We start from the raw sequence: 23,869 nt of genomic DNA, 5'->3' as shown, positions 1-23,869 counted from the left end.
TCTATGGAATAAGTGCTGAATGTACTGAAGCAGAAATTAAAGGATTCTGGGATTGTAGTGTGGCCACACAAAATAGTTTGGATGTTATATGTCCATGAATGAAGTAAATTCTACGTGAACTCCCGTCAAAGAAAAGTATTGGATTCCCTATGAAATCTAGTGGGCAAGAGAACCCACAACCCCAAACCTGGCAGGTAATATGATTGCTACTTAATTAATTTTGTGGGTGTTTATTTATCTAATAAAATGAACAGACTTGGTTTTGTGTAAGAAGGTTTCTGGGAAGTAGCTAGCTGATTAGAATAAAAAAAGGTTTTTTGTTTGTTTTGTTTTCTTAAGAGAAGTAAAAGTGTGTTCGTATCAACCAGTTAAAATTATACGTGTTGGTTTTAATGTCCATCTGTGCTCCAGACCGTTAGGTACGAGCACTGCCGCCAGTGATGGTCAGCATGGTAGGCTTTGTTTTGTCCTGGGGTCAGAGATACTGAAAAGAAGAGAGAGAAAGAAAGATTAATCTGATAAAGGTATTGCCATTTCTAATCGAACTGATGGGAAACAGTGGTATGAAGTTAAAGAGGCAACACAGGGTGAATTACTGTGATGAACTACCTTAAAGCTGAAGCAATCAAATAGATAGCTCTCACATCTAAAAATTACTGTGGCATCTTTATTCATCAACACTTTTGCACAAGTCTCATGTTCAGGCCCTTCCACAAACATCTAAAGCACTCTGATACCTTTGATCAGATTAAATCTTATTGGGGCAACTCAGCCAAAGTACAAAAAGTAACAATACTACAGCCCAGTGCCTGCACTCATAACCTACTGTGATGGCATTGAAAGTGCTTTTACTCTTGTGTGTGACAGCGGTAAAACTTTTTCATGTAGGCTGACAGCTGAAAAGCTGCAGAAGTGAAATTTCTGAGTCCTAGTTCAGAAAGTATTCATACAAACAGACATCTCATGGAGGCTTTCTTCACATTCATAGGAGGCAAAAGAATCACATAACAAATTTCAGTAATAAAAAGCCTGCAATTGAGTAACTGATTTGAATATTGTAAAGAGATATGTTTGATCTATAGTCAAAGGATATGAAAAGCAAACACGGTATCCTAGAGCATAAAACTCCTGTAAAAAATCACTCACATAAGAATTAGTTTATGAATTGCTCTTAAGAAATGCTGAAGTCTTTCACGATGCTGAATTCTTTGGGTCTTTTGAAGTTAATGAGCTCTTGGAATGCTCAATATTTTACAGGATGTGAGCCCAGCAAACAAATATCAGTTTTGTGTGATCAAATGTGTCCTTCTTTGCCAAGCATCACCTGATTATGTTCCCACATATCAGCTTCCTTAGCATTGCACTAGGAGTAAATGCAGCTATTGATAAAGAAAATTAAGTGGATATGGAAAAACTGATAAGGTATATATGTTGTTACATCTTTATTTTTTCAAAACTGTTGTTTTGTCAGTCACAGAAGAGCTAAAAGGATTTAAAATAGTGTCTTCCATATAAAAAGCCTATCCTCTCCTTCTGAAGACATGGAACAGTATTCATAAAGGATGTATACTAACTCTGAAAATCATGAACAACATATGAATACATTTACAGTTGTGAGAAAAAAAACAACAGATGTAACTTTGAAAATTTTCTTTTTTCAGTGTTGACCTCACTCACAAATCTATAATAAATACAATGTGATTCCAGGTCTTTTACTTGATTACTCTGGTTTTGTATTCTAAAGGATTTACATCAACTAAAATATAGCAATTTCAGAAAACATGTTCCTATGACAACACCTTTTTTTGGGCAAAACTGAAAAAAAAAAAAAGTGTTGACAACTTTATTGCTTAGAGATCACGCAAAATCAACTAACACTATTTTGGATATAGTTTACCTCACTTTGCAGAAAGAGTACTTCACGGGACATTCAGCCAACATAGCACTGTGCATTTGCTGAAATACATTTATTGATCACTTATCAGGTGTCCTATACTGTGAAGTTTCCAGGACAATTACACTATTTGCCCAGTTCTGGAATACGTTTTTCCCAATTTTTCAAAGAGAACAATTGATGGTGACACTGTTTGAAAGTCCTAAAGAAACAAGAAAGATAAAAAAAGTGTTAAGTTTGGCTTTCATGCTTTTACCTTTTTTTTAATTATTATTATTTTTAAGGTGTTTTAGAGCTTTGAATATCATCTTCTGCTTTCACTTCATTCTATGAGTTAAAATGCAAATGATGCAACATAATGTATATGAAACATGCATTTTTACATTATAAATACATGATTTTGAAGAAGAGCACAAGAATTGAATTATTTTATTGTAAGTAAATATGTATTTTAACTCTAATTTACTATAGGCACTGAAATAATTTTCTGCTCGGAAAACTAGATTTTATAGTCTTTTGCAAATCATCATATACAAAATTATATTCTCCTCCTTGGCAACCAGGTAGGTTAAAGACACCAAAATATCTTTGCAATATTTTAAATTTTCTACCTTGATTAACATTAAAACATGGATCTTAAACCAGTTCCACGAGAAATAGTAAAAAAATTATTATCTTAAATAAGTATTAATGGCAACAAATTGCTTAAGGGCTCTGGTAGATAAAAATACACACAGGGTGATTCCTGAACATGTTTTTTTTCCAGGAGAAGTTCTTGGTTTTTACACTCATTTTTTTTTAAACACAAATACTTACAAATCTAAAATGCATAGGAGAAATGAAAGTGGACCTGTGCCTTAAGAGTGTAATATAAATACAATCAAAAAAACAAGTGAAAGAACCTAAGTATTCTAAACAATGTTTTGATTTAGTTACTTACTAATAAGTGCTCGTGGTAAGTGATTAGCAAGTCCATGGTGTTTATGATCAAGGTTTTCAATAATTCTTAATAGTATTATTTTCTTTGACCTTGAAATACTGGGGACAGTATCAGCAATACAAAATATTTGTTTTGCATTTGAATTGTTTTCCCTTTCCAAAAGTAACAAGGCACAGTTGAATTATCAGCTTTCTGATGATTAATTTTTAAGAAAGAAGTTGGTCTGAACACTTTCTACTGTTTTCTATTGTCAACGTGATGCTCTGAGAAAGCACCTGGAAATGTGTTCATAAAATGTCTGAGTGAAAAAAAGCTAAAATTTTTACCTTTCCAACACATTTAACAATTTGAAAGGTTTGGTTTTCTCTCAAAACCAGAATGAAAACTATTTTTTTTTCCTGAAAAAAATGACATGAAGCAGAATTATAATTCCCTGGATAATTTAGATGCAACTGCTTCACAAACCACAGTTCAGCTGAATCTCCATAAACAGACAAAGCAATTCTGACTTCTGGGAAGCTTCATGCAAACACTGACACAGCCCACCTGACTTTCATCTGCACTGTGTATTGCCAAACTGTGACCATATAATTTCTTATTTCTCATACTTAAAGCTATTTGATATGATTCCTCCAACATTCTGGTGCACGAATTTTGAAATAGCAAAAAAGATAAGTACATTCAAAATGAAATATTCCCTTTGTGGTGTTGAAAGTGAGTACTGCTCCATTCTTACCCATTCACAAGATTTAGATTGTAATGTTTCTCTATGCCTTGTAACACACAATTTCTTATCCAACATCCCATTTGCATATTTTTATATTATAATGTCAGAATGGCATAGTATTTTATTTTTCATTGTGTGTTTGGCATCAGAAGCACCTTCTTACTGCAGAAAAGTTGTCCATATAATTATTATAATAAATATTATTATAACTCCAACATAACTGCAAGTAGTTTCCTACTAAAGTGAAACTAGTTATATTTAATTCAGTGAATCCACCATGCTAATATTGTTCACAGGAACAGAAAAAACAACAGCTCTCATTGCTGAGAAAGCAAACACATAATACAGATATAATTTAGGATTAAGCAGTAATTAAGAGCAGCATCCTTTGTTTTGAAAATAGGAAGCGTATTTTTGATTTACATGAAAGACAGATACATTTTAACACAAAAGCAGTGAACTTTGGGTGAGACAGGGAAACCAGTAAAAGGTGTACACCCCCCGCATCAGGATAAAATCAGGAATGGTAAGGCTGAGCATTGAAGAAGTCTTCATTTGCTGGAGCAGACGGCTTTTGCCATTAGGATGCCTGGCCAAACAAAAACAATTGGCTGCCAAAATTAGCTCCTTGGGACAATTTAGAAGCTTTTGAAGTGAACCGTTTTTTGAGCTGGAACTAAGCCCAGGTCCAGCTTCAAACTCAAATCAAAATGACAAAGAGGAAATTTTCTGTGCCACACGCCCCCTCAGTGTAAGATTACTTTGGGTTGGCAGCTGTACTGTTTATCTTGTTATTTAAAGCTATTTCACTAGATACTCACAACTGGGCATTTAAACAACTGGCTCTGATTATGACGAGAGCAGTTGTAGTTGACCACATTTAGGAGACATCACACAGTCTGATGGATAAATAAAAGTGCTGCTTGCTTTACAGTTAGACTAATTAAAGAAGTTTAGAATGTATACTAGATAAATGTTGCACAGCATATGTATGAAATATAAATATCTTTTTAGGAAAAGAAGCCTAGCCATTTCTGTATTTGCAGATGTAGATTTTCATCAGGATTCAGCAGTGGGAGAAAGTAAGACCTGAAATTACCACTTGGCCTTGCAAGATCTACCTCACAGTGCTGAGGAGAGTCTGTCCCACTGTATCATTGGAGCAGGATAAAGGGGGTGGAATTGGAAACCACGTTCTCATGTCTCTCTAATTTGATGGTGAATTGTAAGTTCAAATTGTGCAGTGAAGCACTGCAGTGCACTGCTGGTTGATCCTGGTAGACTGCCAGGATCATCTTGAGTTGAAGCTGACTGCTACATAGCACAGAAGTTATGAAGTTATGTAGATAATCCTTTTGAAACTGCAAGAGTAAAAGTCGGGAGTGGAGAAAAACAGACTTCTTGAAAATTATTTTCAGTGCCAGTCCCCTCATTGTTGGTAGCTGGAATGAATTAGCTTACAAATATGAATTCCTACATCTTGGTGAAAATGACCCTACAGTTTTGCAGTCTCAGGAACGTAGGAACATGGAGTTGAGCTTTATGGAATTTTTCCACAATGCATTCTTAAATCATGTCATATAATTTCCAACATCAGTGGCCTGTATTTCTCAGGACCAAGATGTATTTTTAAATTCCCAAATGAAGTCAATACACTACTTCCTTTTTAAACTTGTTAAGCTTTGACTCCTTTCACTCCAGTACATTTTAAGTGACTCAGGTTCAACTGACAGAGCTTAACAAGACCTATGAATCCTTTCAATATATTTGACTCCTTGACTGTCATGTATGCTCATCAGTTCTAAGCAATGGAGTCAAAAAAGGTGACATAAAGTTGCCAAATATTTGTCTCAGTCAACACCCTCCAACACCATAGATTAGATTTGCTAAATCCTCACATAGTTTATGTTTGGAATGTTATTATTTAAAGCAAATTCTAAAGAGATTTTATATCAGAGTACAACTACAAATAACATTGGCAAGCCAACAAGACCTTGTAGACCTACGTATCACCTCAAAGGCTCTTGAAAATGCATTCCTTCATATTCTAGTGATAAATACACACTAATAGTGTTTCTTTCCAGACAATTTTGAGAGTACTGTACAATTCCCTGTAATATAAAAATGTACTTTGGAATGAGATATGAATTACAATTAAGTATCTTCTTGGAAATTTAATAAAGTAGGAAGTCAGTCGCTTCAGACCAAAGCAACAATAGGTAAACAGCAGCAGCATATCTACTCACAGATTTTAAGGCCAGAAAGTATGACCATTTATTGTCAGCTCCTGCATACACACTTTGGGCAATTTCCAACAGCCAATTTATCAAGTTGGTAACTATTACAAAGCTGGCAAGCACATGATAAACTTGGAACAATACATGCAGATTTTCTTCATAGGTTAGGAGAAGCAGCATGTGAAGAGGTTTCAAAGATAAATTCTATAACTTCTCTAATGAAGAGTATTCTACCTATAATGGTGATTCAGAGCACTGAGTCCTCTTCTGAGGCAATCTAACAATACTGAAGACACTATAGAATTACATGATGTTAACAATGACACCCTGTGCTATGCAAAATGTAAACCAAACCATGAAAGGTTTGGATCTCAGAAAATTTTTTGTAGTGTTGGAATTATATCTGTTGAGAAGAACTAATGGTAGAAGGAATAACTGAAAAGTGGATACAGTTGCTAGAATCCTAATTTTATCTTCATGCTATTTAATAATTAAAACAGGGAATAAAACTCACTTTCCTTTAGCTTGGAATCAATAAGTACACATCAAGTCTTTAAGAGGATGCAATGGGAAATTCTACATAAATGTCCATGCAGTAGTTGGGTCCTTAGTGCAGGGTAAGCCTGAGAGCAATCCTGCTTTCCCCACAAGGCTGGGACACAGCTCATGAACACAATACATTTGTCAAACAGGCAGTACTGCCAAGTGCCACTGTACAGCCACAGTCCACAACCCAGTTTGTTTAATACTAAGTGGTCATATCTAAGTGTTCCCAATGATCCTAATGCTTGTAATCATAAAATTAGAGTTTCAAACTGAGCTGTCATAGTAAGCTTTCCGACCTGTTAATAGTCACAGAGGTCTCCCACAAGGAAGCAAACCAGAAATGGCAAGCTGTTAAACAAGTAAAATGTTGGTCCAGCTAACTTTTATTCTTAGCAAATTTATCGATACTGGTTAACAATACTTCCAACTAGTACAGGGCCTTCTGACATGACAAAATGAGCATAACAACCCATTCTGTCAATACAACACAAATATCATTTCAAGTGCTCAAAACCCACTAAGCTACCCTAAAAAAGATTGATTTATCTGCTCCAGTGTTTCTTTGGGGCAAACTCTTCTCACAACTGAAACCAATTAGTGGGCCTGGCACTTGTAGTGCAGAATGTAGGTCAGCATCAAGTAATAAAAAAGTATTGACTTTTCTCTGTCTGTAAGCAGCATGAAAGGGGTGCCATGGCCTTGTCGTATATGAAAAGAGCTCCATTAATTTCACTTATTTCAACCAGGGCTGTCAAATACTAATGCTTCTATTGCACTTTTCACACAAAGTACATTGACACCAATCCTGGCCCCAGTGAAACAAGTTTACAATATTTCAGTCAGTGAAAGGGGTACTATAATTTTTAATTCCCTGTTGTACATTTAGTCTCTTTAAGCAGCACTGCTCATAAGACCTATTGAAAGAGATGAGCTGGGACATTAATAATGGCTACCCTTCTTCCCATGGGCAACAGAACCTATTTCTTGGGCATAGTTTCAACAGCTAATTAGCCATAAAGTTCAGGACACAGTTGTTTGGCGTAATATTGTTTTTGTGGCTGGTGGGCACAGACTGCCAATTTTGCTTACCACTGTTGAGAAATATCCAAAAAAACGAGGAAGAGGTCTTCTGTGACTTAAGGCTATAAAATTGAAAAGCTAATATGTTAACCAATTGGGTCAACCAGCCCCTCTCAAAAAAGAGATAATAACAAAAGCCTGGATCATGCCTTGGGCACTGGAGCTCATTGTGTCAGTGCAGAGGTATTGACTTCCAGGGAAATGTGTGCCTGACCGGAGCTCCCTGCGCCACTGCAGACAAGTGACCACTGCTGGAAGGAAGGGGGTTGAATGACGACTGTCCCTCTTCAGCTTTCCAGTGCAATGCAGAGGAGGAGAACTAGGAGACATCATCTACCTCCTCTTTCAACTATACTACTACTACCAATTCGAAACCCTCTGAATCTTGCTCTTGTGGGTAAGCACAAAGAAAAAACCTGTACTTCCACGAATGAGCTTCTCCATGTTGTGGATCAACACAGTGGTGGTCAAACTGACATAAAATCTTAAAATCCTGTTTCCCTCTGTTCTCTTTAATTTCCCCCCTAAACTCTAAACTGCCTGCTTTGTTGCTGTTTTGGGCTTTTCTTCTAAATGAAGTTTATGATTCTTCTTGTCAAGCTTGAGGGCTCTGAGTGTGATGTCTAAATCATTCCCTAATTACCTTCTGCAAATGCAAGCATCATCAACAACAATAAAACTCTTTGATTTAAAAAGACTGGGTGACTATGGTAGAAGGCAATTTTCTACTTGTTTTTATAACTTTGTAAGAGCAAGTCTTACCCTTTGAATCAACTTCCTATTAGATCTTAAAATAAAATTACATTGTATAGCCACCATAAAAGGCAACTTTATAACCTTCTGTGTTATGTTAACATCAGACAAGCTTATTCTACTCGTTAGTTTTAGTCTTTCACTGACATGATAATGCATTGTAAAAAAAAAAAGTCAGAAAATTATGTTCACAGTAGGAAATCTAACTACACTGTTTTAATATCCTATCTTCCAAACAGAAAGAGAAAACATTAATTGCTGTTTAGTTTATGCAACAAACATTTCATTATTATTGCATTTAAATATTCATGCCGATTTATAACTATCACTGACTTTTACACATTTCATCTTTTAGAAATATAAATGAGGAAACCAAACACAAACAGTGCTTGCTGGAAACTATGAAATATTGCTAATTATGGCTTATTAATTTGAAAAACTTGATCAGATAATCACACAGGTTTAGATATGTCCAGCATGATGTGTCCAGTACGAGCAGCACAGTGGTCTGTGCTTCTCTGTGACAGCCAGTCATGGAAATTATAACTCTGTTTGTCCCTTTCTCTACTTTTCTGAGAAGGAGGTGTTCTGCTGCTCATCACAGAATCACAGAATGTTTGGGACTGAAAGGGACCTCAAAAGATCATCCAGTCCAATCTCCCTGCTGGAGCAGGAGCACCCAGATGAGATTACACGGGAAGGTGTCCAGGTGGATTTTGAATGTCTCCAGAAAAGGAGACTCCACAACCTCCCTGGGCAGCCTGTTCCAGTGCTCTGTCTCCCTCATTGTGAAGAAGTTTCTTCTCACATTTAAGTGGAACCTCCTGTGTTCCAGTTTGCACCCATTGCCCCTTGTCCCATCACTGGTTGTCACTGAGAAGAGCCTGGCTCCATTCTCGTGACACTCACCCTTTACATATTTATAAACATTAATGAGGTCACCCCTCAGTCTCCTGTTCTCCAAGCTAAAGAGAACCAGCTCCCTCAGCCTTTCCTCATAAGGGAGATGCTCCACTCCATCATCTTTGTGGCCCTGTGCTGGACTCTCTCCAGCAGTTCCCTGTCCTTCTTGAACTGAGGGGCCAAGAACTGAACATAATATTCCAGGTGTTGTCTCACTAGGGCAGAGTAGAGAGGGAGGAGAACCTCTCTCAACCTACTAACCATCCCCCTTCTAATACACCCCAGGATGTCACTGGCCTTCCTGGCCACAAGGGCAAGGTGCTGGCTCATGGTCGTCCTGCTGTCCACCAGGACTCCCAGGTCCCTTTCCCCTACACTGCTCTCTAATAGGTCATTCCCCAGCTTATACTGGAACCTGGGCTTGTTCCTGCCCAGATGCAAGACTCTACACTTGCCTTTGTTATATTTCATTAAATTTTTCCCCGCCCAACTCTCCAGCCTGTCCAGGTCTCGCTGGATGGCAGCACAGCCTTCTGGTGTGTCAGCCACTCTTCACAGCTTTTCTGTCATTTTGTTGAATGCACACTCTATTCCCTCATCCAAGTCACTGATAAATATACTGAATAGTACTGGTCCCAGTACCAACTCTTGAGGGACTCCACTAGATACAGGCCTCCAACTAGACTCTGCCCCATTGACCACGACTCTCTGGCTTCTTTCCTTCAACCAGTTCACAGTCCACGTCACTACCCGATCGTCCAGACCACAATTCCTCAGTTTAGCTGTGAGGATGCTCTGGGAGACTGTCAAACGCTTTACTGAAATCAAGATAGACCACATCCACTGCTTTACCATCATCTATCCACCTGGTTATGTACTCGTAAAAGGCTATGAGGTTGGTTAAGCATGACTTCCCCTTCGTGAAGCCATGCTGACTGCCCCTAATGACCCTCTTATCCTTGATATACCTTGAGATGATACCAAGGATAAGTTGTTCCATCACCTTTCCAGGGATGGAGGTGAGGCTGACCAGTCTGTAGTTACCCAGGTCCTCCTTCTTGCCCTTTTTGAAGACTGGAGTGACATTTGCCTTCATGCAGTTCTCAAGCACCTCTCCCATTTCCCAAGACTTAGCAAAGGTGATGGAGAGTGGCCTAGCAATGACTTCAGCCAGCTCCCTCAGCACCCATAGGTGCATCTCATCCAGACCCATGGATTTATGGATGTCCAGGTTGCTTAATTGCTCCCTAACCGAGTCCTCATCAACTGAGGCAAACTCCTCCATTGCCCTGCCTTCCTCTGGGGCCTCAGCAGTACAGGGCTCCTTAGGACAGCTTCTGGCAGTGTAGACAAAGACAAAGAAGGCGTTCAGTAACTCTGCCTTCTCTGTATCTTCTGTCACCAGGGCACCCACCTCGTTCATCAGTGGGCCTCCACTGCCTCTGGTGTTAGTTTTATCTGCATGTATTTGAAGAAGCTCTTTCTGTTGTCCTTGACCCCTCTTGCCAGGTTTAGTTCTAAGGAAGCCTTAGCTTTCCTAGTTGCCTCCCTACACCCTCTGACAACAGCCTGATATTCTTCCCAAGTGACCAGCCCCTCCTTCCATGACCTGTAAACTCTCCTCTTCCACTTGAGCTTACCCAGCAGTTCCCTGTTTAATCACACAGGTCTCCCGGCTCCCTTCCTTGACTTTCTACATGTCGGGATGCTCTGATCTTGAGCTTGGAAGAAGCAGTACTTGAATGCTAACCAACTATCTTGGGCCCCTTTATCTTCAAGCACCCTTTCCCACAGGATTACCCCTAGCCATTGTTTGAAAAGGCCAAAGTTGGCCCTACTCAAGTCCAGGGTTGCGATTCTGCTTGGTATTCTGTTCCTGCCACGTGAGATCCTGAACTCCACCATCTCATGGTTGCTGCAGCCAAGGCAGCCCTCAACCCTTACTGCTTCAACCAGACCCTCCTTGTTAATGAGGATGAGATCCAGCAGCGGTCCTCTCCTAAGCTGGCTCATCCACCATTTGCATCAGGAAGTTATCGTCGATGCACTGGAGGAACCTCCTGGAGTGTGGATGGCTCACTGTGCTCACTGAAGTTTGCTTTCTTAGCTCCGTAGGTAAGCTGTGCTAGTTCGTGTTTTGGAGATAACTGAAGATATCTGGTTAACACAAGTCAAGTTCTAAAACTTCTTGTCCTCTTCTGTGCAAGGTAGGAGAGGATGTGTTCTGGCCTTGAAAAGACCCTGTTTCTGCTCCTACATGGTTAGAAGCAGTTTGGACAAAGGACTAAAACCATATCTCACTGTAGCCTTCCATAGCTGTACAAATTAAGCTATGACATGACAGAAAATCCTGATGCTTTTGAGAATGAAATAGTTTGAGCCACAGTACAAGGGAAGCACAAATATTTCAAAACAAATAAGATATATTGCAATAGCTGTGTTCATTAACAATTACAAACATGTCAACCCTTACAGCGCTTTCTGACAAGCAAAGGCAAATTAACTCTTGTCTTTGATGGAAGTTTTGTGCAAGGGAGGACAAAGAAAAAATGGGGAAGGGTTTAGTCCAGTGAACTACTTTATCTTGCAAGTATTGCGTCTCTGAAATTAACCTGGGATCTGAAACTAGCCTGTTCTTTTTGTAATGTGAAATACAACCAGCAATGAAGATTTGTGGTCCAAATTTGCATTTGTTACCTGTACTTAGTACCCTGCAGTAGTTGTGGCTTCCCAAGGGGAAGGAAGAGTGGAATTCCCAGCTGTATCCCCTAAGTTCATTTATCCCATTTATTGATGATCTACATGCCAGACACTGTCTGGTCCTTCCTCCCAAACATGTGCTAGTTTTGTAATGCTTTATAAAGAAATATTTTCTCCTTTATAAATAACTGTTCAGATAATGAATTTATTTATGTGTGTAAAGCAGATCTGCTGAATAGGAATAAATCACCTTTATGTAGATACTTTTAGACATATTCAGAGACATCATCAATACTAAAACTGTTTGCCACACAGAAAGTTACAGTGAATGCTGTACCATACTTTAGTCAGTGTTATGAAATAACAGCATCCAAATTCTGTTCTGAATGTCTGTATTTGAACCAAAATTGCCATAGATAATATTCTATTTTTTCAACTAGCGTAGCCTTTTTTTACAAGTAAATCAAATTAAGAAACCAATGTGGATTTCTCCACAAGCTATTTCATAGGTGGATAACCTTGAACTTTACTGAATTTGGGCTAAAAAGCCAATGTGCAGCTGAAATATTTTAGTAGGTATTAAAAATCCCAAGAGGTGTTTATTTGCTATTGTCATGCAAATGTCTACTACTTGCAAGGGATTTTAACAAAATATTTTTGAAGAGGGAAGTAGATGTTCATCTGAATTTATTTAAGATGTATAAATAACATTGCTGAGTGCGAAAACACACTGAGTAATACATAACTCTTTTATGAAGTTATTAAATCTCAGGTGGAACTATGCCTAAGACTATATTCCTGTTGACAGAAAAAAAAATAGAGACTTAAAGGCATCTGATGAAAAGTAAAGGACAAATTTTTTTATCGTAGTGCTTGTATTTTTAAACCAACTCCTTGTCCTGTCCGTCACAGACACTTTGCTAGCAGCAGGACTTGTATTAGAAATAATGCACTTAGGGATAAGTAACTTATGCCATTTATAAGCTGCCCCTTTCATTGTCTAATCTGTTCAACCACAACATTCTCTTTCCAGCTGAAAATAAGCCAGAGTGAAGTGTTGACTGCCAAGACAAACTCAGAACCACTTTTAACCTGCTGGACTAAAGCCAGAAAATGTTTAACCTGCCAAGATGAAGTTGCAACTACCTCCAACTTGCCAAAATAATGCCACCCGAAGTTAAGGAGGAAAAATTCTGAGCTGAAATCCTTAACTGAAAATATTTTAATCTTATCAGGTTAAGTTGTATCTGATTAAAAACCAACAAACACATAAACAAAGCCGTATTCATTTAGAATCAATAAAAAAATAAATAAGGCACATTGATTGCACTGTATTTGGCATATGCAGCAAAAATAGTACTCCAATTAGATTTCATCTGGTTTAACATTGTTAAACATTTTTCTAAAACCTGATTGCTTTTTGTAATGAAATTACTAGATATGCAGACCAGAGGAGAAGAGTGGGTGCTGCCTTTCTGAGCTTTAGCAAGGCTTTCAATACAATCTCCCAGAGAATCCTCCTAACAAAGTTGGTGAATTACAGCCTAGAAGTGCAGACTAATAGCTGTAATAACTGTCTGGAGTATCAGGTTCAAAGGGTAGCAATGAATAGTTTGTACTCAAACTGAAACCTGGGTACAAACATGTTTCCTCAGGTGCTATCTGGGGACATATCTTGTTTAATATCTTAATCAGTGACCTGGAGGTAGAGATGCAATGCACTTTCAGCAGGTTCATGGACAACACCAAACAAATTGGTGCCATCAATACACTTGAGGGCTATCATTCAAAGTGATGTAGATAGGCTAGAGGAATGTCCTGAGAGTTCCTCACAAAATACAGTCTGGACAAATGCATCTGCCACAGTCTAACACCAGGAACAAAACAGGCTGGAGGCTGACAGGCTGCGTAGTAGCTCTACAGAAGAGGACCTGGGGGTCCTGGTGGGCAGCTTGCTAAACGTGAGTCAGCAATTTGCCCTAGCAGTGATGGAAGCTAAAGAGAAAAACAGCTTTTGTAATCTGTAAATGTAAGCTACCTTCAGAAGAGATCGAAATGAGCAGACAGGAGGAGGCCTTGCTCCTTTCATAGACAGCTTACTTCGGAGGTCAGCTAACACTAGAAAACCTACTTATCTACTATCCAGGGTTCAAAAATGCTCTCAATAATTAATAAAACTGGAACAATAGCTCTTCGACTAATACATATTGCTATTTTGTCAGTCTGTATTTATTCATATATAACAACTCTTCTTTGTGTGTCATGTTTTTCTTATTTTTTCAGTGGCACTTCTCCTATGTAAATCCACCGGTCCTTTGATCCAGTTCAGGAACAGCATTAGCAACACTGACTATTAACTCAGGTGCTACAGATTTGTTTTGGCATTGACATGAAGCTAGTTCTGTCAAACTGCTTCTGATTAAGAAACTTCAGGGAACAGAACAGTTTATAGCCAAGCATTATTTCAGATTCAATAGTGTTCAGAAAACTGAAATGGATTACATGTATAAGCACATATTTAAAAAATAGATTGCTGAACACTTCAAAAACTAAAATCGTGCTGTCTTGGTTCTGATATGAAAACATGCTATACATACTAAATGTAACAAGTTTTGAAAGCGTATTCTATGGTAGTATGTTAGCAAAAGCTTATTTCACTTTTCAGTTGGATAACTTCCAAACTAAATTCTACACTCCGTTGTCCATGTTGAGGAAAGAATTTAGCCTTAGACTTTCTTTACATCCATGCCCTTAATGGCTAAGTAGAACTTTAGATGTATAGCTGGGTACTATTATATCTTACAAATGAATAGGAACCAGGAATTTTTACAATGTTTTATATGCTAATTTATTCATTGACAGTGTAGTAGCAATATAAGTTATACTGTAAAGTTTCCCATGCTTCTCTGAAGACTTTGGATTTGACCTGAAGTGTGGAAATCCTTTAAATAACAAAACATTTTGGTCTTCCTCCTGCCAAAGGCTTGGGCATCTGCAAAAACTACAAATCATGCCAAAGTCTTTGAGTGATATATGGAGGACCACAATCCACTAGGAAATAAGCTAAGACTCATTCATTTCATTTAGGTCCTTCAGTGGAATTTGAACCATCCAGCCCACAAACCATGTCTCATGAGATTGCAGTATACATCCAGCCCACAGTAATAATGATTCATATACATATATGTGTATATGCTTTATTGCTACCTTTAGCTGGATTAAAAGCAATATATCAAATTTTATATTTGTGCTTCTTTTATTAGCTTTCTAGCACTTGATCAGCTGATAGAGGTAATAATGAAATGTTTTTTTATAAACTGGAGTTTGTAAGTCCTGTCCTGAGAATGTAATATTTCAAAAAATAGCCTAAGCTTTGGGGAAAAAACCAATTACAGAAACAGCATTAAAAATGCCAAGCACTGGGCAGAAGCAATTCTGGATCAGTTTAAAAAAGTGATTGATGAAACTCTAATCTGAGCTGAAGGAACAGTTTCACGACAAGCTGTGACCATTCCACACACTTCATTAGCTGCCATAATTAGCCTGGTGTTTCAATTTGTTAGAACTGGTGGGGACAATTTTACTCAGAATGCAAACATCAAAAAACAGGGTGCCTCAGACTTCAGAAGAGGCTGATGAGAAGCTTTTCTAGTCTCTGCTAACTAAAAGATTAATTACAGCTGATGGGAGGCTGTACTCTGATTGTCACTCTGTCTCTGTGCATTACTTTTAGCATTAGAAGAAAGACATGGTTGACACTGCACTGCTCAATCAAGCAGCTTCACATTAGTGTACAAAGTCTGCTAACATGCAATGTTTTCATTGTTTCTCTTTTTCTATTTTTTTCCTCTAAGTTTGAGACTCTCACACCTAACAAGATATGCTTTAATAGGGGAGGACATTCAGTTACTAATAAGTAGTGCTTACCACTTATGCTGTCATTCCTTCATACAGCTACAGATGAGAGATACTAATATGTGTCAAATCTACTAGCTGGGCATATTATTAGTTGCTATTATCACAGTTAAAATGTAAATTCCTACTCAAATACTCTCATGAAAAACAAAAACAACATGGTTATGAAACATACTGTGTTGCATCACAGTCTTTATGTGTAATCCCCTTTACTTTAGGTGCTGTTGCCTCTGTGCTTGTAACTCAAGGCTTGTAAGGTTATTTAAATGGAAGTGAAGTCTGAATTTGAAATGCAAAGGTTACTCCTGAATAATTCCATAACTCTCATTCTATAGAATATTAGCACATGGTAATATACCCACTCATAAATAACTCCTTATGTGGATATGCCTTTAAGTTTCCCTACTTATTTTATGCTGAGATCAACAAAAACCATAAGAGAAGAAAAAATATAGTTTCTTATGTGTATCATGGTGGTACATCCTTTGAAGTTGAGTTTATATAATAAAAGGAACGTTGAAACCAGCTCTTCATTGCATTAAATGAAAAAACACTGAAGTGTGTTCCAAAGTGAATTTCATATTACTCATTAAAATGGAGAAAACAAGTTCAGAGTTGATTCATAATATAAATTTTAAAGAAAGAAGTAGTAGCTACTTACATCAAACCATTAAGACATCAAGCAGTCTGTATTACTTAGAGTTGCTCTTTCACTCCAATGTGCGTGCACAAAGGTATCTTTTACTGTGATTTTTCCTATTCAGGAAATGTAGATTACTCTAAAATCCATTTTATTGCACTGAAGTCCTACTGCTCTGAGAATAAGCTACTCTCGCTCTCTGGAGACACCATCAAAACAACAAAACACTTGTAGCCTTTCTCTCAACTTGGGCATACACTCAGCATAACCTCTGAGAATCCATCCAGAACAACTGTAAGTATTAATAAGTATAGGTGAGGTTCTTAAGAACATGGTTTAGTGCTGGAGTTAGGTTATGGTTGGACTTGATGATCTTAACAGTCTCTTCCCCAAAATGATTCTGTGATAATAACACTACAAATTATACAACTATTCAATCATAATGGATCAGTGTAACAAAACGTCATTCAGGCATCATTTTCAGATGCAACATTCTGTATCTGTTGAAATAAGTCATCAGAATATGTGCTTCTGATCTTAGACTTCAATTTGCAAACTCAACAGCAATGTGTATGTGAAGATGAGATTTAAAAAATTGTTTATTTTTCTGGGAAAATGTGTAACACCATTTTTCCTAGAACATTATTTCTAAATAACATTTATCTACATATCGGTTACATTCATTATAGGCCAGATCCTTATGCAAACTAGCTTAGCTCCATGGATATATCTCAGTTATGTTAGCTGCTGAGGATCACTTCTCATACCCGCTTTTTTCAACAATTATATGGACCATGTAATTCATAGAGGACTGTGAAAAGCTTTCTGTAACTTTCATTTAAACTCTATCTAACCAGCACAAACAAAGTCTAGGTGGGTATTAGCAAAAAACAAGTAGATATGTCCCATAAAGAATTAAGTGACTTCAAAATATAGTCTTTTAAATTCAATATTGTGGCAAATTAAATTGAGTTGAAATAAATTATGTTGGGCAGACACACAACCAAATCTACTTAATTCCAAGAATGCTGAACAGCCCGTCCAAAACTATCAAAGGTAAAGGCCAAGCACTTCCCAGTTTAGCATGAGGCTTTTCAATTCCAACAAACAACATAACATCCAAATAGTGAACATCTAAAAAAATATAAACAAAATAAATTAGGTGTAACGACAAACTCTACCATTTCCAGCTCAACTGAGCATTAATAGCTCTGACACAAGCTGCTGTAGCGTACTCTAAGCATGTACTGAAGGAATTGGTTGAGATACTCTGTTTCTAAAGAGTTTCTGATTAAACAAGAGGCTTTAAAATTGTTTAGGCAATGTATACAATGGGATTATTTAGAAAGTTAAAATGTGCATGTATCTCCCTCAAAGACATATTGGTTAAAGTTAGCTCTTACTGAAAAGCAAGATTTTCTTTTATGCCGCTGACATACAAGTTACATTATTAAATGAGGAAGGTAGGCAAAGCAAGACATTTATCATCCAACAGACAAATGACATAGGATTGCTAGTTAGACAGTATAATAAGTACCATCTAATTTTCTCTTTCGAATCAATTTATTCTTCAAAGCCTTGGATCATCATCAAGGGACTGCATTTTCCCGTTGAGAAATTAGAGAACCAAAAATCAGGTTTTATAAAATATTCAACTAGTTGCAGACAAACCCTTACAAATAACCACTAGAATGAATTTGATTAGAAGAGTGGTGACAGTGTCTTTTCTTATGCAAATAACTGAATGGTTTGACTCTTCTCAGTCACTACTTCATAGTGTGCCTTCAAAATTGCACCCTGTAACTTATCAGTAACCTTCACCAGAATTTTTTTCCAGCCTTTCTTTTCAGCCTTCCAGTTATCCACAAGCTGTCTTCTGCATTTAGTTAAAAAGTAGCCAGGGATATATTTGTATTTTTTAATTTGCATCATAGTGTTTACCTTTCTTCTATGCCTAAGAAAAGAATTTGAATGATCGTTGATAGTTAATAATAATTTGCATTGTATTGAGAGCAGCAGTTTTCAAAGGAAGCCCAGCAATGGTGATCTTACGGATTTTCTCAAAGGAAACAATCTACAGCTCAAGAACTTTTCCAATGGGAGCTCTGAAAGCTATCTTCATAACAAGATTGATTTCTCTAAGTAGGACACAGTCATTCAGTACGGAATCTGGAAAAAAGGGTTATGTCAGCTGTCAAAAATTGAAATTGCCATTTGCTTTCCTAGAAGACTGAATGGGTGCATCTTATAATATAATGAGAGATATTTCATCCTAGTGAATGAGAAGTAATGCCTGGTGTTCCCGCTGTTGGATATGATATACTCCCGCCTTTTTTAATAATTTGCTTCTCAACAATATTATTATGACATTTACTATAAAAAGCAAAAAGTTCAGAACTAGAAGTTGCAAAAGTGACTTTAAGCCATCTTCTGGTACCCAGTGTTAGAGATCACTTGCTTATTAAACTGCTCTGTAATATTAAATTGGCAACACTGCTCTTTTGTTGTAGCCTAACCAGGTCACCAAATGTTTGAGCTCCAAAGAGCTAGCAGCTCTGAAGAGTAAAGCCACTTTGTGAATCACCCTATGTGGAGCCAGGGAATTAGTCAAGTTGATTTTCACATGAAGATATAGCAGTGTTCTGATTCATAAAGGTTGTTCTGAGAGCAGAAAATATATCCTACAAGGCCCAAAAGATAGACTTTTCATTAATACTGTAGGATATATTGTTGTAGGACCAGATCCTGGGGTTTAAATGATTTGGTTTGGTGCAGGACTCGGGATAGGAAGAAAAGTGACAAAAAGCAGCCTTATCTTGGAAACAGATAGTTGATAACTCAAACTAAGGGTCCATTTGTAGCATCTGAATAGATGCATGAAGTCATGCCAGCAGTAATAATCATACAGGAGCCATGTTATTGGCCAGAGATTGCTGGAGTGCAACTCACTTTGGCAACGACCCTTATTATCCCTGACATGGCTCATGAGGAAACTGGCAGTGTAACAAGCAAACTCTTACAGATCGTCTCATAATTCCCTTACAATAGAGTCACTTCTGGCTGCCACATTATGTCAGCTCTGCATTGCCTAGGAAAACACATTGCAGTTGGATTGGGGAACTAAGAATCGGATATTCAAAAAACATGCTCGCTCTTCTCATTGTATGTTAGTAACTTCTGACACAAAACATACTAGAAAATATGGCCCTGAAATTTTTAAAACATGTAATAAGGCTGATAGTACAGACGCACATTCATTAGCCAATATCACACTGTATTAGGAAATATTCTTGCATAAGATTTTTTTTTCTAATTAAAATGAAAGGAAAGCAAGCAAATTCCTTTCAAAAATTGTCATGGAGTCACAAGCTAAGATTGAAAAAGTGTAAAGCTTCATATATACATTATACCTATCTCAAGTCCAATCACTGCAAGATTAGGAAAAATGGACTTAAGGTGAAATTCAGTATAGTCAAGGGATGGAAAAGCATGAATAGTGTATCAAACAATTCTGCCACAAAATGGCATCATCCACTAGACACAATTATTGTGAGTATGTTGTTAGTCCTACAAGGGATGAAACTAATTTTCAAACAGAACAAACTGCTTGCCCCCTCCCCACTCTATTTTTCCCTCGCAGTAATACTATACAAAGATAAATTTGCTGTGGAACCACAGGACACAGTGGTTTCAGAATACGGAAAAAAGTGGGTTGGCCATAGCCATGTAGAAGAGTCACACTTTCTAAGGCACTGACATTTTCAGGCTGTGTCAGGTTCTCCTTATGGACCTCTTCCCACATATCTAGAAATCAGGGCCATACCTGGTAATGTGATTACACTTGAGCCATAATGTGAGCAACAATGAAAACCACAGAGGTGACTGAACTTTCAGAGGCATCAGACTATATAAAACAGCATAAATTCCCTGGACACACAGGTTGTTCTATTTTTCCCTATAGAAAGTCCAAATGTAAAGTCATGTGAGAGGAATTATGCAGTTGAAACATTCACAGAGATTTGATCCTTACAATATTCTTTATGGTAGAAAGCAAATCAAAGATCAAGAATTTTTACCATAGAAAAGATCCAAATTTCCAACCAGTGTAAATTAGTGAAACTCTCTACTTTGCATTATACTTATGTTGTAATATTTTTTATATAAACTCTGGCTTAAAATACACACACATACTGGTTTTTATCTGTTATATAGTATGTCACAATCTAAATAAGCACTTCATATAATCTCAGTTGAGGGCAACCACTGTCCAACAAAAGGGACTGAGCTGTTGATTGTGCCTTTATCTACACTGGCAGAATGTGAACCTCTAATTCTCTGCCTTTGGTGACAAAGATAGAAGTGATATAATTTATTTAAGCAACAACTATCGCCTACTCTAACAAAGTGCAAAAATGCCAATAGTGTAGACTACAACCCAGTTTCTCCTGCTCCACCAAAACTAGAATCGTGTTAGTGGTGATTTACAAGGGCTATTCTTCCTAGCCTAGGCAAGGCCATGACAATCAGAAATATTTGAACTTGATATTTGATTAATGCTGGCAGTATTCCATAAGTGATTTCCACTCAACAACATCTAATTATTTAATTATTTCCCATTATTAATGGAATTAAAAAATTCAAAACAAGCAGCTAGAATGACTGTTTTGCAGGAAGCTCATAGTCACCAATTCATACATGTAGAAATCTTCCTAAAATTATATTAAGCTGGCCTGTTGAACTTGAAAGGCATATTTTATCCCAATCAATGCATAAAAGTAAAATTATCCATAACTAAGGCATGTTTCTCTGCTGTACAGTTCAGCTGTAATGATCCCCACACACTGCACTTGCACATCAATTATGATAATCATAATCACGGTCGTTAAGCTGAATGTTCATTATTATCAGGATGCTGGTGACAGCAGATTCAATCATCGGGTGCAATGGGCAGGCAGTCACAGTCCCACCCAAGTTTCTGCAGACAGCGTTGTGCCACATTAAATCTATGATGTGTTCCACATCCCACTCCATTCCAAAAGCTGTAGACGGTAAAGGTCAACTTTATGTTCTGTGCAATATGCTTAGGTTCTCTAAATTAATTCTTTGCAGTACTGGGTATTTTTATGCTTTGTAGATAATAAAATTCTGTTTAGGGCCAAAATGCCTGTGCAAATAATGAAACAGTTATGCAGTCGTACTGTAATTCACCTGTAATAAGGCATCAGAGGAAAGAATCTATCAGGAAGGAGCATCTTAAAATGTCACTTCCTGAATTTTGCAAATAAGAAAACATTAAATGCTGTCATTAAAGTCAGTTTTCTAAAATGCATATGCAAACTAATTCCAATACCTATTAAAGGCTGTAAGCTATCATTTCTGCCTCAGTAAATATGAACATATGTGAATGTTTTGACAACTGAAAGATTATAGTTAGTCTATTTGATCCCTTGACTGTCCGGCTACATTGGAACCTATCACTGTAGATTAAATTCATAGCGACTGGCAATTTTTTTGTATTGATAATTCTCACATAAATTCTATCAAAGGCATTCCAAGGTATTTAGACATATGATGTTAAATATAAAATATGCAAGAGTATTTTTTTTATAGTGGTTTACACTAGATCCAGTTTCACTAGAGGTATAGTATTTTCATTTCTTGTTTATTTTTAATGAAGAATTAGAATACAACAGATTTTCCCTTAACTCAGAAACTTCTTCAAAATGTAAACAGAATGAGATAAAAATGTTCGGATTGTAGCCAGATGAAAAGAAGAACTATTAACTTTTCCTCACATAGATATGGTAATTATTATGTTTAGAGGAAATCTATTCTAGTACACTTTCATTTTCCAGAAGAAATACAACAAGGCAATATTTTCATTGTTGTTCATTTTGCTTCTAAAGTAATTATATATTTTGCATACTAATCTTTTTGTGACTCGAATTAAATTGCATGCTTATAAACACATGAAAACCTCAGGAAAATAAAAGTAGGACATGCTCACGTACATATACAGGGAAACTTTTAAATATGTAGTTTGGAAAAAAGCTAGCTATTACGAGTTAATATCAAGTAATACCTCAGCAGCTCTGAGGGGTCACTGATCCACTGACCACTGAACTGACTCCTTGGAAGAACTTACACAGTAGTTTGTCTTAGCAGCAATGATAGGAGATATTTCTCTGGTCTAATACTGCCAAAAGCTTAACATACATCACGGCATGGTTATCAGCTATTCAGGTGGTAATAAAAGTTGCATCCACAAAAATATAGGAAACTCAAAGGAGGGTTGTATTTAGCAGGCAAAGGGTTAAGCAAAAAATCTGATTTTTTCTGTAATATTTTGATAAATGTCCTTTAGCCTCAGGACCTATTACAGCAGGATAATTTTGTTCAAAGCACTGATATATACGAAGCTTTAATACAACTTAGAAATATGAAAGGGACAGAGAGTTCTTTCTGCTTTAACAGCTACGAAAGTATGACCTCACACCTGCCTATAGGACCTTTGCCACGAAAATATAAAGAGGAGGAGGAGGCGATTTGGTTGGTTTTCTGTTTTTTGTTGGTTTTGTTGTTGTTGGTTGTTTAATTTTTTTTTGTTTTCTTATAATAATGACCCATTAAAACAGCAAGTAGGTCATAAATAGCTCTTTTCTCCTCTTATCTCTCTGTTTGGGTAAGCGCTTCTAATTGAAGCTTCATATTGATTTAGAATTGGGGTTGGAAGGCTATATGTCATGTTGGGTTAATGTATACAGCTGTTCACCTCCAGAGATTTAGGTTGAAATCTGTCCAAGATCGCAAGTGACTTTAGTTGTTTCAGCTGAACCCGTAATTTATATAATATTATATATGTGTGATATCATCAACTGAGCCTGAAAAAGAACTGCTAAGGACCAAAAAAAGAATAGTTTACAGGACAAGATGAGTACCACCAATAAGACTTTCAGATGTTTTTATATACTGTATTTATACTGTGGAACTTCAGTCAGTCACATCTTCCACTCACTGCATTTGAAAGACAAACCCAGGTTTTTTTGTTTAATGTTGATCTTTGTGCCTTTATTTACAATGAGATTTAATTAATGTGTGCTAGAAAAGCAAAATTCTACTCTGAACTAATTTTAAAGCTTAAAGTTTTAAGAAACAATTATTTTAAGAAATATTTCTTCTCAAACTAAGATTCCTCCAAACTTGTTATATATTTACAAAGATGAAGTAACTTTCAGGAAAATAAGTAATCATATCTTACAAAATACAAGAATTATTTAGGTTGGAAGAGACCTCTTGAAATCATCTCGTCGAATCCCCCTACTCACCTAGAGCAGGTTGCCCAGGACTGTGTCCAGTTGGGGTTTGAATGTCTCCAAGCATGAAGACTTCACAACCTATTTGGGCAACCTATGCCAGTGCTCTGTCACCCTCACAGTCTGAGAGGACCCTGGCTCTCTCTTCTTCATTTCTTCCTATCAGGTGCTCATACACATTGATAAGATCTCCGTCAAGCCTTCTCTTCTCCAGGCTGAGG

At 37.1% G+C, this 23,869-nt stretch overlaps 1 protein-coding gene across 3 annotated transcripts in view; it reads right to left on the bottom strand.

Annotated features, from left to right (window-relative positions):
• Nucleotides 1–271: 271 nt before the first annotated feature.
• SPATA17 (spermatogenesis associated 17) overlaps nucleotides 272–23,869 on the bottom strand; it is a 94,374-nt gene continuing 70,776 nt past the window's right edge. The window contains exons 10-11 of one of the 3 annotated variants that reach the window (XR_002410469.2): nucleotides 1,898–2,096; nucleotides 272–484 (exon numbers count right to left, since the gene is read on the bottom strand). Coding sequence is in view for 2 of the 3 variants with exons in the window: in XM_005499972.3 (XP_005500029.2) it covers nucleotides 2,016–2,096 (81 nt within the window). In the remaining variant the exon portion in view is untranslated. Of the gene's footprint in view, nucleotides 485–1,647; nucleotides 2,097–23,869 lie in introns of those variants that run through there. The other 2 variants (XM_005499972.3, XM_021284164.2) reach the window with 2 other exon arrangements.

This window comes from Columba livia, chromosome 3 (genome assembly GCF_036013475.1).
Source record: "Columba livia isolate bColLiv1 breed racing homer chromosome 3, bColLiv1.pat.W.v2, whole genome shotgun sequence".
NCBI classification, from domain to species: domain Eukaryota; kingdom Metazoa; phylum Chordata; class Aves; order Columbiformes; family Columbidae; genus Columba; species Columba livia.
This window is presented reverse-complemented; position numbering and strand designations above follow the sequence as displayed.